Source organism: Phascolarctos cinereus, unplaced genomic scaffold, assembly GCF_003287225.1.
Source record: "Phascolarctos cinereus isolate Bilbo 61053 unplaced genomic scaffold, phaCin_HiC Scaffold_1;HRSCAF=81, whole genome shotgun sequence".
NCBI classification, from domain to species: domain Eukaryota; kingdom Metazoa; phylum Chordata; class Mammalia; order Diprotodontia; family Phascolarctidae; genus Phascolarctos; species Phascolarctos cinereus.
Window position 1 is genome coordinate 288,917,690 of NW_027555514.1, and position 21,356 is coordinate 288,939,045.

Below are 21,356 nucleotides of genomic sequence, written 5' to 3' on the forward strand. Positions count from 1 at the left end.
CACATAAAAACACAAGGCCCTCCTCCACCTTCACCATTTTGAAAGAACTTAGGCTCTATGAGAGAGTCTTAGGAATGTAACGGCCTCAGAGAATGAAGGGCCGAAGGACTGGGGCACAACCTGCACATTTCAAAGGGACTGCGCATCCTGAAAACACAATGTGACTTCAATGTCATTTAGTGGCAATACCTCAGGAAGCCATAAGGTCACATATGCTTACCCATTAAATGTATCTTTTTTTTTAAAGGCAACTGGGGTTAAGTGACTTGCCCAGGGTCACACAGCTAGTAAGTGTCAAGTGTTTCGTCTGAGGCCACATTTGAACTCAAGTCCTCCTGACTTCAGGGCTCTATCCACTGCGCCACCTAGCTGCCCCACCATTAAATGTATTTTGAAGAACAAAATGACATGAAACACTTCCCACAAGAGGTTAAATGGCTTTCTTTTTAAAAAGTGAGAAAAAGAAAATTTCATCGTTATCCATGTCTTTTTATCCTAGACTCATCTTACCTCCCGCCAAAAACAATCTTGCTTTCGTTCAGTGTTTTCTTGCAGTCACTTAACACAGAATCGGCACATTCAAGAATGTTCAGTGATTGGAACGCCCAAGTCTGGGCAGGCAGGCAGGCAGCACCCTAACCTCCCATCTAGAAGAGACCTTCCAGCTATCAGCTGCATTTCAAATCCAATCCTACATTGACGCCCCTTGGCTAGCATGTCGGTCCCCATCTCGCAGGCTACTTCACGAGCTCCTGAAGTGATCGCCATGCTTCCCTTCTCTTCTCTCTCCACCTCATCCCCCACCCAGCTACCAAACAGAAATTCCTCCAGCACAGGTCTGACCATGTCGCTCCTTGCCTCTCTCGTGTTCAGCATGGTCCTTTCCAGACTGACCCCACATCTCTTCACCTTCATTACCCTTAACACTGCAGCACACCAGCCCACCTGCTGTTCCCTTGTTGAGACATTCTGGCTCCTCACCGTCTTTTGCACAGGCCACCTGGCTCACATGCAAGAAATGTCCTCCTTCTTTCCTTCCTGGAATCCACAGCCCCCTTCAAGGCCCCTCAAGTACTACCCTTTACAGAAGACCTTTCTTGATGCCCTTGGACAGATTTCTCATTTATTTACCTGTATGGATACTACATTTTATACAACACGAGCTCCTCGAGGACACGGACTCATCTCTCCACTGCCTAGAACACCGCCTGGCAGCGTAACGACCGCTGGCCCGACTGAATGGAAAGGGCAGCCCTCAGGAAAGAACAGGGCCCGCTTATTCTCACCTTTCAACTGGAGCCATGCAGAGGGCTCGCCAGGTGTAGCATGACTGGTTACTCTCCACCACCACCACATTGACCAGGTCAGACTTCCGAGGTTTATACCCTTCAGGAAGTCTCAGGGAATCCAGAGTGAAAAAGATGCTACCATCAATCACCCCATTTCTTCCACAGAGACTGGAAATGCAAACCTGCAATTGTTAGAATGGAAAGAAAAGCCACACCAAATACTTGTTAAGAAAACATGTCCATTTGCTTCTTTCTTTTAGAGTACCTAAGGTTAAAAGAGAGACTGCCAGAGAAAGGGGGATGGGAAAAACTGGGTCCCAGGAAATCAGACTAGAATCATTATGGAATTCCTAGTATGTGAAGGACTCTCTGAGGTCCTCTCATCTGAATGCCTGTTCAATTTCATGATTCGCCTCTAAAACTGCCATGAGGACCTCTGCCTGAATAGTCGTAGTGGCAGTAGACTTATGATCAATCAAAGCAGGCCAATACATCTTTGGGACAATGGAAACTATTGGTAGTGTTTCCATATTGGTTTGGAAGGAGTTATTCTTCGACCAGTATAATATATTGAACTGAAATCTGCTTCTTCTTAACTTCAAGGAGTCTCATAGTGGAATGAAAGTTCAGCAATTTTCAGTCTTTTTTTATTAATGAATTTATTTTGAATTATCAACCATCACTTCCATAAGCTTTTGAGTTTAAAATTTTTCTCCCCCTCTCTCCCTACTTCCCTCCGAAGATGGCATGCAATCTGATTTAGGCTATACACATACATTCCTATTAAACATATTTTCACATTAGTGCTATTGTAAGTAAGAATTAAAACCAACAGGAGGAACCACCAGAAAGAGGAAACAAAATACAACAGAAGAAAAAAAATATCAAACAGTAGGCTCTGATCTATATTCAGACTCCATAGTACTTTCTCTGGATGTGGCTAGCATTTTCCATTATGAGGCCTTTGGAGATGTCTCAGAACCTTGAACTGCTGAGAAGGGCTAAGTCTATCAACGCTAGTCATCGAACAATGTGGCTGTTACTATGTACAACGTTCTCCTGGTTCTGCTCGCTTCACCCAGCATCAGTCCATACAAGTCTTTCCAGGTTTTTCTGAAGTCAGCCTGCTCATCATTTCTCATAGCACAAGAGTATTCCATTATATTCATATACTACAACTTGTTCAGCCACTTCCTAACTGATGGGCATCCTCTCAATTTCCAATTCTTGGCCACCACAGAAAGAGCTGCTATAAATATTTTTGTACATGTGGGTCCTTTTCCCATTTGTATGATCTCTCTGGGAGATAGCCCTAGAAGTGCTATTGCTGGATCAAATGGTATGCACATTTTTATAGCCCTTGGGCACAGTTCCACACTGTTCTCCAGAATGGTTGGATCAGTTCACAACTCCACCAACAATGCATTAGTGTTCCAATTTTCCCACACCCTCTCCAACGTTTTATCATGTTGGCCAATCTGATAAGTGTGATGTGGTGCCTCAGAGTTGTTTTGATTTACATTTCTCTGATCAATAGTGATTTAGAGCATTTTTTCATGACTATAGATGGCTTTAATTTCTTCATCTGAGAACTGCCTGTTCATATCCTTTGACCACTTATCAATTAGGGAATGACTTGTATTCTTATAAATTTGACTTAGTTCTCTATATATTTTAGAAACGAGGCCCTTATCAGAGATACAGTTTGTAAAAATTCTTTCCCAATTTTCTATTTCCCTTAAGCAATTTTTCCAGTCTTAAGCAGGAGAATGTTGGCTTCTTGAGGGCACAGACTGTTAAGTTACCTGATCTACTCGTTTGTATCTTAGTGGCTTCACAGAAATTGCCTCACTGTTCCACGTTGCTGGCTTAATGAAATATTCAGCTTGTACCCAATCACCCTTACAAGGCTCAAAACCTAAAAGTCAAGAAAAATACATGTATTTTAAAATTCCATCGCTGTAAAATGGTTTAACAATGGCATTCACTTTGAAATTTGTTTTGGGGTTTTTGTTTGTTTGTTTTTTAGTGAGACAATTGGGGTTAAGTGACTTGCCCACAGTCACACAGCTGGTGACTGTTATATGTCTGAGGCCACATTTGAATTCAGGTCCTCCTGACTCCAGGGCTGGTGCTCTACCCACTGCATAACTCAGCTGCCTCCATTTTGAAATTTATAAAAGGTTTTTATAAGCTACTGTGTTCATAATACCAGGGAGGTATGGTAGAAATATACAGGGGGCCCGGTCTGGCAAGGAGGTAAGTGTAGATGTTTTCCAAGCAGGTGAGCTGACCCTTACCCCCAAAGTAATTGTCTGAGAGAAAAGGGAGCAAGTTGGACCCAAATAAAAAAGATACACAGAATATCAGAGCTGAAAAGGGCCTCAAAGATTATCTAGACTGGTTCCTTCATTTTATAGACTGGAAACAGAAGTGTCAGAACGTTAATGGATCTGCTTGTGAACACACGACCAATAATCTGACCACAGGCTTCCTGATTCTCAGCACACACCATATAAAAAAGGTTAAATGTATGGAAGAGGAAGGTTGTGCTGCAGCAGAGGGAGAGACAGAACACACTTTTGTTCCCCTCTAATGCACTTACAGATTACTTTGTACCACGGTTAACTATGCTTCATGTATCCTCACTAGTTTTTAAGCTCCATCAGGCCAGGATGTGTCTTATATAAAAGTTCTACCTCCTCCAGTGTCTAACACAGGACTTTGCCCTCAGGAGGTGCTTAAAACTGTCTCTTGAATACCCATCTGTTGTATCTCCATGGCACCAGAAAACAGGAGCTGCCTGGGAGGAGTAGTTTCCACATATCGAGAGGTCAAGAAATATTTCCTAAGCATTTACTATGTACTTGGCACTGTATTAGGTGCTTGGAATGCAAATAAAGCAAAAAGACAGTCCCTGACCTCAAGGAACCCCAGATCTCTAATAGGATAAGAAAAAAAAGTCAAGGTGGAGGGGGAGAAGAGGTGAATAAGGTACCTGCATTACATCCTCCAGACTAAGAAGGCTGCCCGGGAATGATACAGAAAAAAGTCAGAAGTGGGAGCCATGAGAAGAGGGAAGGAGCGAACATGCCTGGTATCAATCTGTACAAAAACTCAAACCAACTAGGTGTTCAGTAAATAAAGTGAGGTATTTATTTAGGGTCAAGGAACTGCATTTCGAGACAATCCACTGTCCTATTCAGACAGGGATGTCCAGGGAGGAAAGGGAGAAGGGGATTCTTACAGGGCATAGTTGTGGGAGACAACACGAGGGCGTGTAGTCTGGGTTCACAGAACAACTAACTGCAGGAGTAGGAATGCTGTTTAAGGATTAAAACAGGCTTATACAACCCGGAGCCTGCGGGCCGCTTGTGGCACGCTAAAGGATTTTGACAGCTTACAAAAAATGTAGAGAAAAACATTGTTTTCCCATTCTAATTCCTCTGCACTCCCCTCCCCTTCTCTTACAAAGGGTATTATGTGTTTGCAAAATCTCTATGCCCCAATACAGGGTCAATTTTTGTAAAAGTTCCACATAATGTTAAGAAACACATACTATTCTTGAGCAGTCGCATTCAGAAGACACCATAAGCCTCTTAGCTTGTTTCTCCAGCACTTCTGATTCTATATGTTGCCTTGTGTCTTTGTTAGCTTTGTCTAAAATGGAGAGACATTCAGGTTTCTTGCTATTACTGCATTACTACGCCTTCTTGTGATTTAGTTAATTTTTCCTTTATGAATTTGGATGCAAAAGTATTTGGAGTATACGTTTAATACTAATTTTTGGTTTTTGACTGTTTCCTTTCAGCTTATTAATTTCCTTGTTTATTGCTTTGTGGTGTGAATGTCTGTCTGTTTTTGCTTCATCTGACAGCATGATTGCAATTCTGGAATGCCCTGGTTTGCATCTCTCTTAACGAATACTTATAACCACCTTAAAATGGGAATGTTAAACACATGGAAAACCAGTTTCTTTAAAATAAAAAAGTACAAACCATACCTTCACAAACATCCTGCATGGAGAAGTAGGTTGTCTGATTGATGTAGCCAGCACCCTCAACAAGAGAAGTAATACAGCCAATCAAAATCTTGGTACTGGAATCTGGAAGCTCACAGTAATTTTTGCTGTCGTCCTCCCATTTATCAGAGACAGCTTCAACCTGCAAGGCAAACACACTGAGCCCTATATTCTGGGGGTTCAGAATGTAGTCAGGGGAGGGTGGGGAATAAGAGGATATTTCTGTTAAATGACTAATGAACACAAAACGTCCTAAAGTGGTTAAATTCCTTCAGACTGTTGAAAGTGTGCTTGAGGCACAAGGGGCTGACAGGAAAAGTACAACAACTTTATTACTTGTTAGCCGATCTACCAAAAGTCCAAGTTCTGACAACAAACGCGTTCACGAAGCAAGCCTGTGGCACATGGTGTTAGTAAGAGCAGCTAGCATTTATGGAGTTATAACCGTCAGGTTCCAAAGTGCTCCATCAGTTACCTCATTTGATCCTGACAAAAACCCGTTGAAGGAGGTGCTGTTGTTTCTACTTTACAGATGAGAAAATTGAGGCTGACAGAAGTAACTGATTTGCTCAGGACTACAGAGCTTTAAGGGTCTGAGGCAGGATTCTAATTTAAGTTTTCCTAATACTAAGTGCACCTAGCTGTGTAAAGCACTAAAGGAAGCAATTCAGATGAACAGGGCCGCCCCGGAAATTTATGCAAATAAGATGGAATGTTCCCCCTACAAGTTCAGTGTGTACAACTAACTCCAGCTCCATTCAATTCAGTTTCAAGAAAATCTCCATTTGGTTTTAAAATTCTTTGTGTATGTTCTCTCCCACTACCAGAATGCTGGCTGTGTTCCTTATTTCTATCATTTCTGGCTCTCCCCCAGCAGCCAGGACAGCATTCTGCACAGAGCAGGCACTCAGAAAGTGCTGGCTGCATGCAATGAAGGAGGATCTGACATTTCCCCCAATCCTTTCCAAGTGATCAAAATGCCTCAGGTCCACATCCTTGACCCAAACCCCACTTTGGTGCCTCCCTACAGAGTGGAGCTGATTCGAAGCTCCCAAAAGGCATGGCAGACCTTTGACGTGGAGGGAACGAGGGGCCAGGGAGTTGGTGTTTGGTAACGGTGTGGCCAAGTGTCCAGTGCCTCATGCAGTACAGGAGGTCAGTTTCCTGAAGCCAACTCATGAGAACAGCAACTCAAGTTTAAAGAGCTCAGATTGGCACTGGTAGATGATTTAGAGAGCTCATAGTCCCCATAGCTTCTCTTGACAACAGGATCTACCTTAAGCAAGTTAGAGGGCAGCAAGAGCAGTGATGTTTATTAACTCAGTTAATTTATTAACACAACCTGTTAGTACTTTGCCCCTTATGCCACCTCCCAAATGCCACAAGAGTCTTCCAGGCCATGTTACCTCAAAGTAGAGTTTGGGCATTGTCACGACCTCTTGGCCCATGGATTCTAAATACAATCTAAGCACACTACTTGGCACCACACGGACTTTCAATGGGGTAAGTAAAGAGTGAAGGAGAGTACCAAGAGAAGCATGGCAGACAGTGCCCACGTCTTCCTCAGACTGAAATCCTCTCAGTGTGCAAAGAAATGAAACCACTTCCAGTCATTCAGCTCACCCTGATAGCCTTCAATCCACTGGATATCTTATCCTCTTCCACGATGGCAGTCACCTCCTGGCCAATGTTTAGTGGCATGCTGCTGGTGACCACATCGCTAGTGAAGCACACCAGATCATCAATCATCCCATAATCACTACAGTATCTGGTCACAACTCCCTGAACAGTTTTCAGCCTGGTGGTACCTACAAGATGAGGAAGCAGAATGTTTAAATCACAAACGAATCACAAACAATGAAAATTGGAAATGAAAGTAAGCCCCACTGTAGAAAGACCTGGCCCAATGAGAGTGAAATGAAGAGAGTGACCCTATGACCATGGGCAGGTCACCTGACCTTGCTGAGCTTGTCTCCTCACTCATGACGGGAGATAGCAATGCCTTTAACACTTACCTCCAACGGCTGTTACGAGGCTCACATGAGATAATGGATGCTAAACATTTTAAGGCATCATACGTCAGTTACTGTCATTACCACTGCCCATAACAAGTGGCTGAAACAGCTAGATGACAAAGATTAGGGAATTTAGACTTCCAGCTAACGAGTAATAATAAATGCTCACTGAATGAACCTAAGCCATGCATTCACTACACCCCATTGTTTGTGTGTGTGTGTGTGTGTATGCGTGTGTGTTTGTGTGTGTGTAATGACATATGTGGCAGGGATTGTGATTGTAAGAACTAGACCTTGTCTCCTGATTCCTATGGGGTTGCCCTGTTTCACATTTACCTTGAAAAGCTTCTCACACCTCCAGTGTGACACAAAAAACCAACAATTTTATTTCAAAGTCATACAAAGGAGAAAGGACCAAGACACAGCTAGATTAAGGGCAGGCAGGTGTGAAATCAGAAAAATGGCAGCTGAGGTACAAACAGAAAAGGACAGAAACCATGTGTGGGCTCTCAGTACTGAAACAAGGTGAGCAAGATATTTTGGAAATGAGATTACAGGATTTCACAGGAATGACAGACTTGGAAGCAGGAGACTCTGGACTAGACTCCTGTGGTAATGAAAAGGTCTCTTAATGACCCAGCAGAAGTGCTCATCATAAAGAACGTGACGTCACTTGTGCCGGGATCTAAGAATCTGAAGGGAGAAAGAATGGTCGGCAGAGAACTTCTCAAGAGAGATCACTCAGACAGACTCTGGCTGAGGAGGGGAGGGTGGGTCATATAGCTACACCCAGTGTAAGTCTAATGACAACTGGATACCTTCCAGACATACACCAGGTATCTAGCATGGAAAACGGGCAGTCGTGCTGAGGGGACGTCCACTACCCAGGTATCAGTCAGGATGCTAGGAACTGACTTGCCTGGTTCATACTCTCACCTTTTAGAAGGTGGAGGAAGTGATAAAGGCAAATCATTCTGGTTCTGTGCTAACCAATGAATTTACCAGGAATTCAAAGACAGCCATGACAGATCTCATTCTCAAGGAGTTTTTTCTAATTGAGGGAAAGAGAATACCTTTCTCCCCTCCACAGACTTTATACTCTGGTGATATCTGCCTCCTGCTTGTTCCTTCCCATCTCCCGTCATTCCTGGCTCTCTCCCACACTTGGAATGCTCTCTCTAAGCCCCCATCTACTTCTGGCTTTCATCAAATCCCAGCTGATGGCCCTCTTTTACAGGAAGCCTTTTCCAATCCCCCTTAATGTTGTGCCTTCCCTCTAAGATCATCTCCAATTTCTCCTTTGTACCACCTCTGGCTTACACACAATTGTTTGCTTGTTTTCAACTCCATTAGACTGAGAGTTCCTCATGGCAGGGACTTTTTCTTCTTTCTTCACATCCTCAGAATTTAAAGTACAGTGTCAGGCATACAGTAGGCATATAGTAGGTGCTTAATATTTGTTGACTTGACACAAATAACTGCTAGATGGGAGAGTAAAATAAACACCAAGAGGTCTGGGAAAAGTTCTGAGAAATCGCAAGGAAATATTCATTTCATTTGGGCGAGGCTTTGTGTGAAAGTTTCAAGGATGCCAACAAAACTGACCAGTTGTGCTAAATTCTAGTCAAGCATTTGGCACAATGTGAACAAAGGGCCAGAGGGTGTGCTGGGTTGTTGACTCACAGAGAGAAGAAATCAGGGACTTCTCTTGTCTTATTTAGACTTGATATATCCCCCAACAAGCCAAAGTGCTTAAAATTGTTTGGCTGAATGACAGTTCAGACAGCTTGGGGCTAGTAAAAGAGATGATGGGGGGGGGAGTTGGGAAGAAATAAATATTTGTTCAGTGCCCACTATGGGCCAGACAGTGCTAAGAGCTTTATAAATATTATCTTATTTGACTAGCACAACAACCTTGTGAGAGAGAGGCTATTATTATCTCCATTTTACAGATCAGTAAACTGAGGCTGTGCTTAGGCTTAGAATAAAAAGAATGAAACAATCCCTGCTCTCAAAGGAGCTTCTATTCTGCTGGAAGGGAATCAATACAAACTCAGGTACACACAGAATAAAGAGAACACATCCAAGGCAGGGAAGCTCTAGCAGCTACCGGATCAGGAAAGGTTTTATGTAAAACATGGTATTTGAAGGAACAGTGATGTGAAAGTCAGCAACTTTATTAGGAGGAGGGAAGGAGAGATAGGCAGTGAATATCAAGGCATGGGGATGCGCCATGAGGTGGAGGTCAGTATGGTTAGATTACAGATTGTGGAAACAGCAATATCATATCATGATTTTAGAATGATAGGCTGAGAAGGGCTTTAAAAGCCAGGAGTTTATATTTTATCCAAGAGTTAGATTTGAACTTAAGGAAGATCATTTTGGTAGCTGTATATAGGGTGCACTGAAATGGGGAGAGATTTGGGGCAGAAGGCCTTTGGAATACTCAAGGTGAGAGGTGATGAGGCCTTATTAGTGGAGAGAAAAGGTCAAATGTAAGATAATGTTTGCCAAGCGGTTGGATTGGGGTGGGGTGGGGTGGGGAAGCAGTAAGGAGTCAAGAGGCATTTATTAAGTGCTTACTCTGTGCCAGAGTAGTGAGGGGCACTGAGCTGCGTTAGCAACTGAAGGACCAGGAGGGGATTCTTGGAGCCAGTGGGATCTGAGCTGAGCCTTTAAGGAAGTCAGGGAAACGAAGAGGCGGAGGTGAGAATAAAGAACATTCCAGAAAGGGAGGGGGCAGCTGGTGCTCAAGCCTGGTGATAGAAGATGGAAGTGTCCTATCTGAGGAGTAAAAGCAGATCAGTTCAGAGCCTATGGCGGAGAGCAAAATGTAAGAAGATCAGAAAGGCACAAAGAACTTAGGTTAGGGAGAATTTTAAATGCCACACACGAAGGGGTTTATAGCTGATGTTGGAGGTGGAAGAAACGGGTGAAAAACTTAACACTGATGAGAGACCAGAAAAATGGAGGTACCTCTAAGAGAAAAAGGTAAGCATGAAAGAGGGAATGGTAGGTGGGGGAATAATTAATTCCATTTTGGGAAGATGACAGGCTTGAGATGTCTTCAGGACGCCTCATTGGAAATGTTGGTGACAGGTGCTCATGAGTTGACCAAGCTTAGGTAATAAAAATGACAATTCTATCCAAACTAATTTACTTACTGAGTGCCACGTCAATCAAACTACCAAAAAGCATTTTACAGAGCTAGAAAAAAAGGACAAAACACTGGAAGAACAAAAGGTCCACAATATTACGGGAACTAATGAAAAGAAATGCTAGGGAAGGGAAGGTGGCCGAGTCGTATCAGGTCTAACACTGTATCATAAAGCAGCAGTCATCAAAACTACTTGGTACTGGCTAAGAAACAGAGCGGTGGATCAGCGGAATAGGTTAGGTACGCAAGACGCAACAGTCAATGACTACAGAAATCTACTGCTGGATAAGCCCAAAGACTCCATCCTCTGGGAGAAGAACTAACTGACAAAAACTGTTGGGAAAACTAGAAAACAGTAAGGCAGAAACTAGGCACAGAGCAACATCTCACGCCACATACCAAGATAAGGTCAAAATGGGTACATGATTTAGACATAACGGGTGAGACCATAAGCAAATTAGGAGAGCAAGAAATAGTTTACCCGTCAGATCTATGGAGAATGAAGAATTTAGACCAGACAAGAGACAGAGAACATTATGAAATGCAAAAATGGATCATTTTGATTACGTTAAATTAAAAAGTTTTTGCACAAACAAAGCCAATGCAACCAAGATTAGAAGGGAAGCAGAAAGCTGGGTAACAATTTTTACAGCCAATGTCTCTGATACAGGCCTCATTTCTAAAATATATAGAGAACTCAGTCAAATTTATAAGAATACAAGTCATTCCCTAATTGATAAATGGTCAAAAGGTATGAACAGGCAGTTTTATGCTCATATGAAAAAATGCTCTAAATCACTACTGATTAGAGAAATGCAAATTAAAACAGCTCTGAGGTACCTACACCACACCTATCAGACTGGCTAACATAACAACACAGGAAAATGATAAATGTTGGAGAAGATGTGGGAAAACTGGAACACATGCACTGTTGGTAGAGCTGTGAACTGATCCAACCATTCTGGAGAGCAATCTGGAACTACGCCCAAAGGGCTATAAAACTGTGCATACCCTTTGACCCAGCAATACCACTTCTAGGTCTATACCCCCAAAGATATGGAAAAAGGACCCACATGTACAAAACTATTTATAGCAGCTCTTTATGAGGGGATGCCCATCAACTGGGGAATGGCTGAACAAGTGGTACATGAATCTAGTGGAATACTGTTGTTCTACAATAAATGATGAGCAGGCAGACTTCAGAAAAACCTGCAAAGACTTACATGAATGAATGCCGAGTGAAGCGAGTAGAAGCAGGAGAACACTGTACACAGTAACAGCAATACTGTGCGACGACAACTTTGATAGACTCAGCCCTTCTCAGCAATGCAAGGATCTAAGACATCTCCAAAAGTCTCAAGATGGAGAATGCGATCCACATCCAGAGAAAGAACTACGGAGTCTGAATGCACCGAAGCACGCTATTCTTTTTGTTTCTTTTTTCTCATGGTTCTTCCCTTTGGTTCTAATTCTTCTCTTTAACGTGACTAATGTGGAAATATTTTAAAAGCATGTTTAATATGATTCTACATGTATCCCCTACATCAGAACGCACCCCCGTCTTGGGGAAAGGGAAGCAGAGGGAGGTGGAGAAAGTTTAGAACTCAAAATCTTATAGAAGTGAACATTGAAAACTAAAAACAAATAAAATTTTTTAAAAAAGAATAAAAAATGATGGTGATATAGGGCAAGAGATTAGGGGAAAGACTGGAGGATATATATATATATATGTATGTATGTATGTATGTATGTCATGGGGGGGGAAGAGAATAAGCCTTTATTAAGCACCTACTGTCTGCCAGGTACCATGCTAAGCACTTTACAAATATCTCAACAGATCCTCACAACAACCCTGAGAGCAAGGTGCTGTTATTCCCATTTTACAGTTGAAGAAACTGAGACAGAGGTGAATTTGCCCAGGGTTATCCAGCTAGAAGTGTCAGATTTGATTCTCTTTCCCCCTACAGAAGAGAAATAGCTTCTTATTCATTGACAAAAGTAATATTAAAAATAAAGGACTGCAAAGCTGCAGTGACAGCCTAAGGTCGCATTAAGTGAATTGGTAATAAACACAGTCAGCACAATCACGTGACCTTAGCAGCACGAGTATAGAAGCTAAGAGGTGGATGCATGCAGTGATCCAGGTTTATGGTTTGGCAAAGTATGTGCAGCAATCAAACACAAGGGCGAGGGCGACAGAGTAGAGGGCAGAGAAGAGATGAACTGCGTCAAGACTGGGGAGGGAGAAGAGTAGGGATGATGCCCTGACAAAACACTGAGGGGTGCAGCTATCAGAAAGATGCACAGCTTTCTAGAACAGACTGTTAAAAGGATGGCCTGTGAGCATTTACTGGCAATCATCATGTACCAGCACGGATTTAATTAAAAACAAATCTTTTTTCCTTTTTTTAAAGTTTTCCCACACCAATCCTGGAGGTAGATAGTACAAGTATCATCAGGACACCAAAAGACCTTGAAATTATGCCAGTGTCCCAGGAGTCATTAATCATCTCTCGTAAGAGCTGACCGGACCACGCTTTCACATCCAGACACGTGCACTCTGGCCATAATGACCAGCTTCACCCCACTTGGATCAGACAGAAAATCATCAAAAATGCCTCCAGTGGGGGAGGGCTGTCTGGCCACGTCTCCCCTATAACTACACAGCGGCAGAACTTCCCATTTATTTCTATTGTCTTATGTCATTAGACCTGTCTAATCTAGCCTGTCATCTACTATTTAAGCTCTCTCCCTCCAATTCATGTCGCACGGAAATGAGGTTAAACATGCAATCTCTAATTGCATCTATTGGTCCTCTTTGAGGATGAAGGACAGACAAACAATACCACCACCTCCATCTAGGTTTCGGACTGAAATGTTGAGAAGAAGTGGGTCTGTGCTACTGCAGACAGACATTCCATCCAGGAACGAAGACCTCTGGCCTACTGCAGGTCAGCCAGTTCTGAGCCTACTTAAGGTGCCCTCAGTCAACCCACATCTATTCGTGGTGTTTATTAAAACAAATCAACTGCAAAAACACAGGATGGGGGCGGAGAGACGCGGTTAGACAGCAATTCACGTGAAAAAGACCTAAGGTTTTCATTGTCTGTGAGGCAAGGTGACAGCCCTCCAGATACAGCGAGCTATCAGGCTGCATTAACAATGCAGTGTGCAGAACGAGGCAGATGATAACTTCCTTGTACTGAGCTTCTTAGCTCTCCCAGGGAGATCATTTAAGGCCCTTAAAGTGGACTAGGTTTCCTCTAGAGGTACTGAGTATCTTATCACGGGAAGAGCCCTTTTTAGACAGGTTTAGAGACATGAACTGTAAAAATAAGGATAATGGGAATGGCTGGCAACATTATCTCATTTTATTCTCCCAACTACCCTAGAGGGAGCAGCTGTTACCTTCATTTTACAGGCGAGGAAACTGAGGCAGGCAGGTTGAGTGATTTGTGCAGAGTCACACAGCTACTGTCTGCGGGTGGAATCGAACCCAGGGCGCCCTGATTCTGTCTGCTGCTCTACCTAGCTGCCTCCAGCCAGGCGCTGGAAAACGCAACCTCTCATTTCAGGGGCCAGATCTGCACACGACTTAGGTCACAAACGTTTACCAGGGAGAAGCCCCCGCTTAACAGCACCGGGAGCAGCATCCGGCAGACAACATTCTCTGTTGTCACAGGCCGAGTCGGGGAGGATGGGGGGAGGGGATCGCGGCCCCCACTCCGGGCCCGGAGCCGCCTGCCTCGCTGTCCCCGACCCCAGGCCGGGACGCCGGTTCCGCGAGGCGGCCGGCCTGCAGCGCCCCGCACGTGACTTGGGGGATGACGCCGCCGCGACCTCAATAAAGCGCTTTAATCCGCACTACGTCACGCGGCCTCCCCCCAGCCCCGCGCAGGCCCCGCTGCGGAGGGCGCCCCCCTCCCCCACCGGAAGGGGCCTCGGCCCCCGGGTGGGCCGGCCCCCACCAGGGGAAACTGAGGCCCAGGAAGCCAAGCTCGCACGCGCGCGGCCTCTCCAGGCCCCTCCCCCACCTTCCTCAGGTTCCTGCGGCCGCACCTCGGCCTCCTCCTCCCGGCCCTCGGCTCGCCTCCACAGGAAGGAGAAGGCCTTCGACACCAGCCGAAGCATGGCCGGGCCTCGCCTCACCACACCCCGAGCTCCAGCCCGGTCCGCGTCGCCCTTTGTCTTCGGCGAGCGCGCCGCCTAGGAGTGAGCCAGCCACGTAGCGCGCGCCCCCGCCCACGTGACCTCGCGCAGCAGGAGGCCTGCGTCCTCCCGGCCAATGGGAGCGCAGTCCGCGCTCGGGCCGCACGCCTCGGCCGTTAGCTCCGCCCCTGCGCTCCGGGCGTCTCACGTGACCCCTCCGCCCTCGCGCCTCCTAGACCCGCCTCCTAGGTCTGGCCTGGCGGGAAAAGGGCGGCCTCCGACGGGCCTGTGACAACGCAGCCGGACCGAAGTGAGTCAGAACCCTCTCCTCTCCCCGCCACCGGAACCAAACGGAGCCCTTGGAAGCAGATCCGCGGGGCTCACGCCCTGTGGCCGTTGGGGCAGAATCGAGGCCTTGGGTGCTTTAGAAGGAGGCCCTGCACCCTGGCCGAGGAAGGCTGCTGCGAGACCCAGCCGGTCTCACTTAATTTGTTCTTTAATTGATAATTAAATAATAATCAAGATTGCCCGTTGTATCTGCGAGCTCTCCTTGGGCCGTGAACTTCCTTGGCCTCCGGCGCTGGGAGGATGTCTTCTCCCTGGCTCCTCCCACGTGCTTTTGCCGTCCCCTCTCGCGGAGCTGGTTTGGAAGCATGGCCGAGGCCTGCCCCGTCACGTCACGGGGCGTCCCCTGCGCCGCGGCAGCGCCCTGGGGTTTCCCTGGTGCTGGCCTGCCCCGACTTGTTTGCTCCTGGTCTAAACAAGGCCCGGACTGCTCTGATGAGGCCCGCTTTGATGTCAGGCTCTTGGAGAGCCTCTTCCGTGCCTCTTCCCGCTCCCCTCCATTGTTATTGGAGATTCTTGACCTTTTGTTCTGTTGTACCGAGAAATCAGCGAGTGAGACCCAGACGTAATTTAAGATGAGGATTTTATTAGCGCCCAGTTGCCAGGGGTACGCGCATCCAAATCGAGCAGCTCCGATCAGGGGTCGAGCTAGGGTTTATATGGAAAAGAGCATGGGAAAGAAATGCCAGGAACACCGATGAGGTAACCCAAAGGTGCAGGTGCCTTTGGGGGCTGTGGATGGGAAAGTACAGGGAGTATACCGGACAGGGAGGGGGATGGATCTTTGGAGTCTGGCAGGAGAAAAGTCCTTGGGCTGGGCAAGGCACCCCTCTTCCTTCTGTCTTGATGAGAGAATGCTCTGCAACAAGGGGAAGCTTTCTCACAAGACAGGAACTCACTGAGGAATGGGGAGGCTTCCAGAGACGTGATCTGAGGGCTGGGGCCTGAGCAGCCCAGCTCTGTGTAGCTGCACCAGGGAGAGAGATAAGGGTCGTGCTGAAGCCCGTGCGTGAATAACGGCTAGGCACAGCGTCCTTGGGCTGGGGAGTGGTTGTCAGAGACAGGGTTTCTGAGACTAGGGAGAAATTGGGGCCCAAGTCCCAGCACAAGCACCCGGGCACCCCATTATTACGGGTCAGAGATCACACAAACCAGACCAGGTGTCCTGGTCTCTGGTATAAACATAATTATCTAAAGCGATTATATTGCAAGCTTTCTTATCCGTTTGCGTTGCAGCTATGCAAGAGTACATTTCACTACTGTTTGGATTTAGGAGGAAAGAGGTCTGGGGCAAGATTAAGCAGTAATTTCTGCTTTCCATGGCTTAAAGGGTCCTACTACCTAAATGGCAAAATAATGTTCTGCGTTACAGATAAATATGATTTTTTTTAGTACTACAAAGTAATCTTTTGGCAGCTTAGCATTGTATAACTAAATTAAGGTAGGTAGCATTGTTTTTAGTTACATTGTACCCAAAATGATACAGTTTCTTGAGTTATTTAGGTCTATGTGTTTTTACCTCCTTAAAGAGTGGTTGCAGTTGTATTCCTCCAGTTGCTTGGTGGGTAATTTTTGGGTTGTTGTTCAGTCGTATCTGACTCTTCATGACCCCATTTGGGGTTTTCTTGGCAGAGATCCTGGAGTGCTTTGTCATTTCCTTCTCCAGCTCATTTGACAGATGAGGAAGCTGAGGTAAACAGGGTTCAGTGACACAGGCTCACACAGCCAGTAAGTGTCTGAGGCCAGATTTGAACTCAGGTCATCCTGACTACAGGCCTTATACTCTGTGCACCTTGGTGCCACCTTAAATATGGTGTGTCCACATTAGTATCCTTTAAAATTTTTCTTTTTATTAATTTGTTCCTCCTACTTCTCCTACCCCAAGTTGAACAAATTAAAAAACCAAACCAAACCAAAATAAGTCCTGAGGTCATGGCTGCCTGGCACAATAAGATTTCCACATTGGCCTTGTCTGAAGATGGGTGTTAACTTTCTGCACCTTAAGTTTGTCGTATCTCTGTTGACTTCATTCTCTTAGATTGGTGGTTCATAATTTTATCAGATTTAGATTTTGAAGTTGTTTTTCTATATAGTATTATTTCTAGTTCTGTTTACTCTGCATCAGATCATAGATGTCTCCCCATTTCCCTCTAAAACTATCCATTTCATTATCTCTTGTGGCACAATGATATTCTGTTACATGCCCATACTACAATGAGGTTAGCCATTCCCCGATAGGAGGCTAGCCCCATAGTTTTTGGCTGTCAGGAACAGCCAATTCAGAATTTGTCTAAGTAAGTCCTTGGTGTGTCCACGTGGGTGCTGCCATCTTGAGTAATCTGGCCATGCGCCAAAGCCCTGTTGCTGTGCGCCCAATAGTTTTTATTGTTATTGCTTTGTGGTCTAGCTTGAAACCTGCTACTGTTAAGACTCCTTCCTGCCTGCTTTTTTTTTTTCATTATTTTCACTCCTATCTGGGTTTTCAAGGTACTACTTTCTTCTGGGTCCGTTCCTACCTGTCAGTCTGCTCCCTATTACTTTCCTTTGCGGTTTCAGTATCTCGGTCACGCCCTGAGTTAGTGGCTTCCCAGACACTTGGCTCTCTTCCCGTACCCTCCCTTCCCTTCTCTTCTCTTTCCTTCCCTTCCCCTCCCCTCTTTCTCCCCTCGAGATTCTTGGACTTGGGTTCCTTCAGATGAATTTTGGAATTGTTTGGTTACGCTGGGCCAGAGCCAGGCTTCCTGTTGTTGGCCAGTTCTTGCTTATACATAATAACTATTTAATAAACGTTTTCTAGTCGCTGAATTGGATGAAGGTTACCAACTATTGTTTTTTTCTTGGTTCTGTTTGGTTGTGTTTAAACCATAAGCTATGCAGCATGTGTTCTGTTTAGTTTTTATACTATTAAATTAGTTCAGTGAGAATTTGGAAAATTGCTTGGGCTAGTTTACGCTTTTTTGGAGAAGGGAGGAAATAGTGGAAACAGGTAGCTGTGCTGTTGTTTCTGCGCTGCTGCTAATCCTGTAATTTACAGGTATATGATTTCCTCTCATCTGCATATTTCCTTCTTATATTTGTAGCTGGGTCTTGGGAGAGTTCTGAGTCACTAGCTCAGAATTTTGATTTTTTCTAGCTTGGTTAAGATCTGCTGGGGCCTGTCCTTTCCTCCCCAAACCCTGATCAACTCAGGCTGCACCAAAGGCTTTGACTAGGACAATTGAAAATACAAGATGGAATTTCACACGTTTTACCTGAAAACCCTGCACAACAGCAGCATGTTTGCTACTAAAGAAAATTCAGTGTTTTCTGAAGATGCTTTCAGTAACTCCATTTGCTTTCCTAGTCACCGCAGGGGCATTTCAGGCCACTTGACCCCTCCATAAGAGTCCCACAGCAACCCTGCCCCAGCGTCTCAGCGGGCAGGGAGCGGCCTCCTCCTTATCCTATATCACTCAGAGACCTTTCTCCATAACCTTCTCCTTTGCTCTTGTGTCATATGAAGAAAGAGGGGTCCCTTCTCCTTGCCGTGCCAGTCTCTCTGCAGGCATCTGATTCGATCTCTCAGCCTGCATTTATTAAGCACCTGCTATGTGCACAATACTGTGCCAAGCGCTGGGGGTACAAAGAAGGGCAGCCATGAGGCTTCTCCCTCCAGGATCTCCATTTGATGGGGAGCCCAACACGCCGACAATTATGTCGGTAGAAGATATGAAAGCGTAAGTGGGAGGTAACATCAGAAACGCTAGCAGAGGGCCTAGGCCAGCCTGGAGGGCCTCTGAGAGGAGGTGGGATTGGAGCTGAGTCTAGAAGGAAGCCAGGGAAGCTAGGAGGCTGAGGTCTTCTCCGGGAAGTTGTCTCCTCCATCATCCCCACTCTCTCGCTAATCACTTCAATCTCTCCCTATCTAGGGGCTGCTTCCCTGTTGCTTACAAACACTCTGATCTCTCCTCCATCCTTAAAAAAATCTTCTGTTTCTCTTACCTCACCCTCTAGTCTCTCCTCCCTTCTGTGGGTAAACTTCTTGAGACGCCGGCCACATTCAGTGCCTCCGCTTCCTCTCCTCTAATTCTCTTCTAAACCCTCTTTAGTCTGGCTCTCACCTTTGCTCCCTTGACTCCTTGTTACCTGTAGGATCAAATGTAAAATCTTCTGTTTGTCTTTTAAAGACCTGGCTCCTTTCTCCCTTTCCATTCTTACACATTCCTCTCATTCACGTACTCCACAATCCAGCCATGTTGGTCTTCGGCTGTTCTTCTCGCCAGACCCTCCATCCCCTGTGCCTTTTCATTACTGCCCCTCATGTTGGGCTAACGCTAACCTCCTCACCTTCACCTCTTCCTTTCTGTGGCTTCTTTTCAGACTCAGCTCGAATCCCAATTTCTGCATCCCTTCTTCTTACCTTACCCTCTTAGCTTTACTTCTGTCCACTCTCTCCATATTTTAGAGTGTTTTTTTGCATCTTGTCTCTCTCATTAGAATGTAGCCCAGTAGTAAGTGCTCAATAAATTCCTGTTGACTAACTGGCAATAACTAAATTAACAAAAAATGATCATTGCCCTTTTAAAGCATATGGAATATTAGAGAAGGTGCTTTGGCTGAAGGGATGGAGATTTGTTGCACCCTTGCATGTACACCTTACAAAACAGACGATGTACATGGAATAATAGTACGCTAACAGAAACAAACGCATTTGGAAATGTCTCTTAATAAAGTTACCATCCTTTTATGTTAGAATTGAGGCAGAATTGAGGCTGATATATCCAGTGGTCCATCCAGTGACAGCACTGGTCATGTAATACTGTACTCTATGAAAGAAATAAGGAAACATTTCTCAGTGACTGCACTGATGAACTATAGAGATGGCTGCTTTGGGCAGTTTGGGAATTTTTGTTTGTTTTGGCTTTGAGTTATAGTAATTGAGTACAGTCTTTGTAATTCTATGCAAATGTTGGAAACATTGGCGTAGGATTTTCTCTAAATTAAAGGAAGTAGAAGATGGTTTTATGAGTTAGAATCAATTTGGATTATTAAGATGTTTTTTAAAAAGACATTTATTAAGTGAAGAATGGCCCAGATAAAATTGGGAGGTTTGTATGAGGTCTAATTGAAACAACTGAATTCATAGATAAGAGTTTGTGAAGGAGGTTACTGAACCTTTTTTGGTTAAAGGAAGAAAGCAATGTGGAAGTGGATGGCTTTGCTGAAATTGGACTTGGAGATAGCATAAGGTGCTGGTGTCTTTGTATGTTGTGGTTTGGGCGATTTCCTGGTTATAGTGGTTCTTAACAAGTTCACTCTTAAAAGACTGTTGTCACTATTCAGCTGCCAGCATTTTCAGGCTAAGTGCATTCCTGTACTTTTTCCTTGCTTACTGAGCAGAAAGAAAGGGTCCAATGGAACTGTGCTCATGTGTCTCAGTACTGCCTACTTGAATTTTAATTGTGTTATTTGATTAGGCTGTCTTCTGTTGAAGTGCCTTCCCAGCTTAAGTCAAGTGTGTGAATGTTTGACCTTTTAAAGAACATCTTTTTCATCACCATTATTACTGGTTAAAACAAAAGTCCTGGAAATGGTATAATAAATTTTTTTTTGGTAAAAGCAAGTTCATCATTGTTTCAAGGAAAAAAGCTAAGATTTAATAGTGTGAGTAGGAAGCATTGTTAATTTGTATTTTGAAGTATTCTTATTTTCAAGTGATCATTCTCCTTTCTCATTAAGAACTAAAGCATAAGAATTATATATAAGAGAGAATCTATTTAAAAATATTATTTTGGGAAGTTCCAAAGCACACATAAATCAACAGTAAGTACTTTCTTAGTTTTCAGGTCAACCACAGTTTTTGAAAAGAAATATGAAGCTTACATTAAGCTGTTATATATCCAGGGAAATGATTTGGTGGTAGGGGAAAACTTTTCTGTGTATAAAATCTTGCCAAAATTATCTTCCAGTTTCTTCTCCTCATTAAAATTCAGGAGACGTTCCCCTGTTCCCTGGCTTAACTACAGTTTTTGCTGGGCTTTTGTTCCATTTCTGAATAGATGTTTTTGAAGCTCAAAGTGGAGGAATAAACTTCTCAAAGAAAGGCTAAATTGTTAACCAGTGAGAGTATTACAAAGTGACCAGACAGCTCCACTCACCAAACTGTTTAGACCTGACAGCAAACTTTGGGGTTGAAGGTAAGTGGAGAGATTTTAAACTGCTAAAAAAATTTGTCAGCCCATTGTTGCATAGAAGAGCTTTTTAGAAGCTGTAAATGGCTTGGCAAAAGATTGAGGGAAATCAGATTTTTTATTCGTAAAGTGAAGTTGTTCATCTAAAAACTTAAACGCGTTGCTCTTGGGAAGGAGAGGGAGTCATTTGTTCGGTGACTCTCCACATAT

The 21,356-nt window shown here is 44.5% G+C and overlaps 2 protein-coding genes across 3 annotated transcripts in view; one reads left to right on the top strand and one right to left on the bottom strand.

Annotated features, from left to right (window-relative positions):
- The window catches only part of MOV10L1 (Mov10 like RNA helicase 1), a 67,145-nt gene extending 52,445 nt beyond the window's left edge, over positions 1-14,700 (bottom strand). For both annotated transcript variants that reach the window (XM_020982901.2, XM_078147981.1), the window contains exons 1-5: positions 14,517-14,700; positions 6,934-7,118; positions 5,293-5,452; positions 3,095-3,207; positions 1,287-1,471 (exon numbers count right to left, since the gene is read on the bottom strand). In XM_020982901.2, coding sequence (XP_020838560.1) covers positions 1,287-1,471; positions 3,095-3,207; positions 5,293-5,452; positions 6,934-7,118; positions 14,517-14,613 — 740 coding nt within the window. In that variant the 5' untranslated portion in view covers positions 14,614-14,700. The remainder of the gene's footprint in view (positions 1-1,286; positions 1,472-3,094; positions 3,208-5,292; positions 5,453-6,933; positions 7,119-14,516) is intronic.
- Positions 14,701-14,850: 150 nt separating this feature from the next.
- The window catches only part of MLC1 (modulator of VRAC current 1), a 39,189-nt gene continuing 32,683 nt past the window's right edge, over positions 14,851-21,356 (top strand). The window contains exons 1-2 of the mRNA XM_020982921.2: positions 14,851-14,941; positions 21,015-21,152. The gene's annotated coding sequence lies outside the window, so the exon portion shown is untranslated. The remainder of the gene's footprint in view (positions 14,942-21,014; positions 21,153-21,356) is intronic.